Genomic DNA, 5,876 nt, shown 5'->3' with positions numbered 1-5,876 from the left:
CACCCCCAAACCCCGCTGCCCCAACTCAGCCCGCCCCAACGGGGCGCCCCAAAAATCAGCGGGGCGGGCATCTCTGCCCCAAACCCAGGGCGGGGCGAGCACCTCTGCCCCAAACCCCGGCCCAGCGGGCTTTGGGGCGGGTTCGGGGCGGGGTCACGGGGCCGTCCGTGACACTCTAATCATAACCAAAACATGAATACATTTGGTTTTAAAACAGGGATTTGTCAGCTTCATAACTGTCACCTGATAGTTTGGAATAGGGTAAATTAGCGAATTTCATGCTAGTGCGGATATTCGTTGGGTATCTGACATATACTGTTGGACTTGGATATCGGGATGATATCCAACATCCGCAATTTGCGGACTTGGATGTGGTGACCACATCCAAGTCGTACGATATGCCGCAGCCTAGTTCTGCCTGTGTTATTAGAAAATATCAAGCATAAGTATTCCCTGACCCTGTCAAATTATCTTTTCAGATTATCGAATCCAACTTGCTTCTAGGCTTTACGTTGATCTATGTATGCCCCACCGATAGTTATGGTCCGCATCGACAAACCGGGCTCAATATGGCATGAACATGTTCAGAAACTCTTGTCACATTCAAACTTTCCACGAAGCTACCGTTGCTGCATCATTGACCAAGACTTAATCAGCCTGATCCCGATTCATGAAGTGGGAGCAGTTGAGAATTGCTTTCTCTCCGAGGACTATCGCAGCCTTTATTTTTTTTCTACGGTTGAATGGTTTCTTACGCCCGAATCTGGGCGTTGTGACGGCCTGGTCACGTTTGAAATGGGTTCCGTCGGAAGTTCAGGGGAAACCGGAGGAGTCGATCATCCGACTGCACGAGGTCTATATGTAGAAGGCCCAATTAAAACGAACGATTGATATACTCTATCTAATGTAGCCTAGAGTACACGGGTGCTTGAGTGCTTGATGAGTGCTTGATGAGTGCTTGTCTTTCTATATGTGGCGAACGCTGGATCTCCCTTGTGCTCAACATGGTAACACCCAACAGTGAAAGGAAGCCTGATGTCACCAGCAGAAGAAGGCCATGAGGTCCAGTGGAACACGCGGAGCTCCATGGCACCGTCATTTGGATGCAGCTCCGTGATATACTCCAACGGGAATTGAACGGATATAATCGAGTTCCACAGTGATTCAATGTGGGTGCTTTGGTCATAACAAACATAACAAGCTACAATAATTCTGCATTTGCACGAGGATATGGGAAACCATACAGGCGAAACCATATCAAACTATCATATAGTAGTTACAGATTGACTGAAATTACCCTTCAAGACTTCATAACCACCCTCTTTCGCAGAAATTCAAATATCCAGAACGTGGTTCAAGTGAGGACTTGGGACAACACCAAGTGTAGAAGAGAAGATGGGGCTGACGGTTCCGTCATTGACAGAGTATCCCACAGATGTTCCTTCCCCACCCTGGCGCTTGGTGAAATAGTGCACAGTGCGACCATCAATAAGAATCTGATAGCGGTCTCCGTGGTCATAAACAATGACATATGAGTCATCCCTGAAAAATACGCCCGGTAGATCGACTCTCTCTTCGTCGCCCCAGTCGCCGCCTACCGGTCCACTATTGAAGACAATTTCTTTCTCAACACGGCGGAATGATATGTGAAGAAGATTGTCTCCTTCGTCATTATAGAAATTGACGTTGGTGTTGTCAATATAGACTTCCGGTTCGGGTCTTAGGTTTAACTGTCGAGAGTGCAGAAGGACAAGGCTATCCCTTTTAAGGGGCGAGTCTAGGCTAGTCCTTGCGTTAAGGGAGACGAGTTGTTCATCTTTGATGCCCATGTTGGGATGACGTGGTATTGTTGCTCCTTCCAATGTCAGTCCTCGTTAATCTGTATAAGGCTTTAGGAAAGACAACATACAAATCTTAGATCTCGGAATATTAGCCTAGGGCAAGCTTCCAGAGAATATATTTCTGTTCCTCTGCTGGAGTCTGAATCGAATGAGATAAAAAACCAAAGACTTCAGTGAGAAAAGAGAAAAGACACTCTTTAAATAACCACAGATCGACATCCCACCTTTCCTTTTTGACTGGCATACATTGATTCTAAGCTGAAAAATGTATCACATAACCAGGCAACTTTGCATGGCTAACTGCTACTGTAAGGTCCACTTTGCGGGGTTATATGCAGCCATCGAAAAGACGGAACTGTCTAATGGCGGCTGAGAATTTGGTTTCTCAACTTCCGGGCCCCACAGCGGATCGAACCTTGATATTATTTTGGACATATGATGAAGGGTTTTCTACCCAAAATGCAACAAATGTAGTTTCTTCTCGTCCTGTTAGCTGGTCTGTTTGCTGGGCCAAATTTTGACCATTCAGATAGCTTTGCCATCTGCTATACAGAGCTGATTGATGTAGCACCATAAACTTGGTTTATGGAATTATGGCTCAGCTGAAGATGTGCATAATTCATGAATAGGTATTCCATATTAAGCAAGCAGAAAGCAAGATTGACGTCATTATCAGCCAGCCACAGCCATGCGGGATTAAACCGCCAATCAATAGTCGCTATCTCTGTTTTAGTAGACCTGAAGAATATTTGTCATGGAACTCTCAGCTGGCTGCCTTCAAATGGTACGTGGTCATTCTAAGTGTCACAGCTCAGCTTGAGCTGAGTAGAAAATAACAGTATTATTCTCGTACACAGTACAGGTAGCTAACGACGAGAACAATCAACATGAGGAAAGGAAGGAAGAGACAGAATACTGCGAATGCTGAGGTGTACAAACACTCGCTCACATGATTAGATCACATGAGCGATCAGACCATGACACTAAGTGTGAAGTTTGTATAAGATTGACGGCGCTGGCGCGACCCTGTCACGACCCTCGTCCTTATTCGTACCTACTTCTAGTCAACCTTGCGGTGAGGGGTCCTTACCTTTTACCCTAATGTCTTGTGTCGTAGTCGTAGTAGTCGCAAGATGTATACCGTCTGACCAGTAACCCTAACTGATCTCTTTAGGTGTCCGAGTATTACTGCCCCCGCTGGCGCTTTGTGTCGTAACTGTATCTGAGGTAGGTAGACGAATAGAGAGGACAAAGGTGAACTGAGCACGTATGCTGAGTTCTTGGTTTAATGCTGACGAGTAAAGGACTAGAATGTAACCAACGTTTTATTGACGAAGACAATCGCGAAGAACTGATCTAGGTACATGATTAAGCGTCCTCTTATACCTTTCCTGATCCTCCATGGTAGATGGTTTGGTAGATAGATGGTAGATAGTTGATATATGATATACCGCCGATCAGTCCTATCCTCCGCACGATTGTATATGAAGCGGATTCCGGGGGCTCATAGGTCCGGAACCGTATTCGGAGATCGCTTACTCAGGGGAATAAACCGAGGGAGTCGAAGGACCAATTGCACGAGGCTATATAGCAGAAATAAACAACAAAAGGCGGTTATTATACTCTATTAACGTACCTAGAGTACACGACGTAGAGTGCTTGACGAGTGCTTGACTATCTAATGTGCGCTCTGATGAGGCCATATATAGATAGACAAGCACTCAAGCACCCGTGTACTCTAGGCTACATTAGATAGAGTATATCAATCGTTCGTTTTAATTGGGTCTTCTACATATAGGCCTCGTGCAGTCGGATGATCGACTCCTCCGGTTTCCCCTGAACCTCCGACGGAACCCATTTCAAATATCTCTGTGCATCACGTGCCTAATCACGTGCATAGATCACGGGCTGGCACCGTGACATACAGGATCTTTGTGGACACTGGGATTTCAGCTGCTCTGGGGTTCACAGCAAGTTGGATCAAGTTGCGCTAGGAAGACTTTCCTGTCTTCCTGGAGTTATTGTGCCAAGCACCAGAATATCACCATACCAAATTGGCACTTTGTTATGCATTAGCGCCAACTTAGTGTTGGTTATGGAAGGTATCTGCACTGTGGCAGTTAATTCTCCAAGTGTGTCTGGTTCCTTAGTGTTGTGAACAATCTGCTATTTCTTGTTGGCCTGTCAGTGGTGCTGTCTCCAGCATTTTTCCTGTTTTTAGTGTTAACTCTCATTATTGTAAGTAAATAATTATAGATACATTGATGTAACAATGTATATCAACATGATTTGTAGGACATCTTTGGTTCACAGTGCATACATAGACTGAAACCAACTAAAAGTAGATGCTAGCCAATCAAAGGCTGCCAAGATTTCAAAGTAGGCTGTGTAGGGGGGGCAGTGCAGGCAGCTGATAGAGGCACACAGGTGCATGAGACACAAGATATTAAGCTTTAAGGGTAAAAACTAAAGCTAAAGGCGTAATTTGCCAGGTTACTCCGATATGGTGTAATGGTTAACATCGCCGTCTCTCACACGGCAGCTCGGGGTTCGATTCCCCGTGTCGGAACTTTTCTTTTTTTTCCCGATTTCGATTGAATACTTTTTTGCATCAGCAAACACTATTTATTTCACTTGCCATTGGTTTTTCTGCATAATAACAAACACTAGAATACTTCTTTCTCATGAACGCCATAATAAATACAACATAAACGACCGCAATAAATACCTTCAATAACATATCAAGCCATTATACCATCGAAAATCCCTGATAACCCATGTATGAGTAACACAATTAACTTGTCCTCTTTAATCCCTCCTCAATATCCTCCAAAAGCCCCAATAACTCCTTCCCCCCTTCTCCCTCCCTCCCTTCAATATCCAACCCCTTCTCAACGACACCCTTCGCCTCTTCCCACCTCCCCATCTCCCCCAAACACTTCCCGACCCTCCACCACCCCTTCACGTTCCCCAACCCCTTACACTCAACACTACACCGCGCATCAACCAACCCCTCACACCAAGCCGACAACCCCATATATGCCTGCGCGCGATTCGCATACAACCCAGCCAACTCCTCCCTCGCCAATGCAACAGGTTCCCATCCGGGTCTCGAAAGAGCCATATCGATCGTCAACGTGTAGAGTTTCACAGCTTCGGCGTGGTTGTTCTTGCGGTAGGCTGTGTTGGCGGTGTCGCGAAGTTTGGTGATTTGGGCGCTGCGTTTGGGGTTTATGGGTAATGGGGCGGGAGGGATGTTGGGAGGGTCGAGGGAGAGGAGGTTGCGGTGGAGGGCGTTGAGGGTTTGGAGTTCCGAGTCGAGTTGTTGGCTAGAGGGGGATGGGTGGGTGATGGCTTTGCTGGAAGGGTCGAGGTGGAGGGGGTATTGGGTGAAGAGATCGATTGCGCTCATCGCGGCGGTTGGTTGTTTGTTAGTTTGGATAGTTGTAGAGATGTTGTTCTTTGATGGCTGCTTTAGAATTAGTATGAGGAAACGTGTGGATTAGAATAGGAGTCACTCACAGTATTCGGGGTACTGTTGGACTTTTTATATTAAGCAATATGGAGGCCCAGCTCCAGAAATGGGATGAGATGAAAGACTCGATGAGTATGGTGTTGATGTGTAGTTGTAAAGCAGGCAAGCAGGCAAGCAGGCAAACTGTCCAGAAGCAGGGCGGAAGGCGGTGACAGAATATTACCCCGATATTGCGATACAAGTACAGAGTAACTCGGGGTGGGAAATGCCGCGAAACGTCGTGGCCTTTTTAAGGTACATTTTCGTGGCATTTCCATCCTGGCGTCGCCGCATTAAAACGGCCACAGGTAATCTTCCTAAATAGATAAAGCGCAGATACACTCACCAGCAACATATACACCTAATTTATCTATAGTTTCATATTGGGAAGCGCTTCCATCGTGGCTTTGGATACTAGACAAATAGCTATTTAAACGCCCAAAAGTCTGATTTCAATGTACATTCCATTCTTCCTTCCAAGCACAAGTTCTATAGTTCTCTCTCTCTCTCTTTTTTTTTTT

The 5,876-nt window shown here is 45.9% G+C and overlaps 2 protein-coding genes and 1 non-coding gene across 3 annotated transcripts; 1 reads left to right on the top strand and 2 right to left on the bottom strand.

Moving 5' to 3' along the window:
* Window positions 1–1,334: 1,334 nt before the first annotated feature.
* Window positions 1,335–1,829, bottom strand: EURHEDRAFT_457055 (Galectin-3; the record flags this gene model as incomplete). Its single annotated transcript, XM_040784397.1, has 1 exon — window positions 1,335–1,829. The coding sequence occupies one exon, from the start codon at window positions 1,827–1,829 to the stop codon at window positions 1,335–1,337; it is 495 nt and encodes a 164-aa protein (XP_040638451.1).
* Window positions 1,830–4,338: 2,509 nt separating this feature from the next.
* On the top strand, window positions 4,339–4,410 carry EURHEDRAFT_t87. The gene has a single exon. It is a non-coding gene; the product is annotated as a tRNA-Glu (tRNA).
* Window positions 4,411–4,424: 14 nt separating this feature from the next.
* On the bottom strand, window positions 4,425–5,664 carry EURHEDRAFT_523793 (uncharacterized protein). Its single transcript, XM_040786904.1, has 2 exons — window positions 5,364–5,664; window positions 4,425–5,310 (listed from the first exon to the last, which is right to left on the bottom strand). The coding sequence occupies exon 2, from the start codon at window positions 5,251–5,253 to the stop codon at window positions 4,636–4,638; it is 618 nt and encodes a 205-aa protein (XP_040638450.1). The 5' UTR covers window positions 5,254–5,310; window positions 5,364–5,664; the 3' UTR covers window positions 4,425–4,635.
* Between the last annotated feature and the right edge of the window lie 212 nt (window positions 5,665–5,876).

This window comes from Aspergillus ruber (genome assembly GCF_000600275.1).
Source record: "Aspergillus ruber CBS 135680 unplaced genomic scaffold scaffold00015, whole genome shotgun sequence".
NCBI classification, from domain to species: domain Eukaryota; kingdom Fungi; phylum Ascomycota; class Eurotiomycetes; order Eurotiales; family Aspergillaceae; genus Aspergillus; species Aspergillus ruber.
Note: the sequence above shows the minus strand (reverse complement) of the source record. Positions and strands in the feature narration are given on the sequence as shown.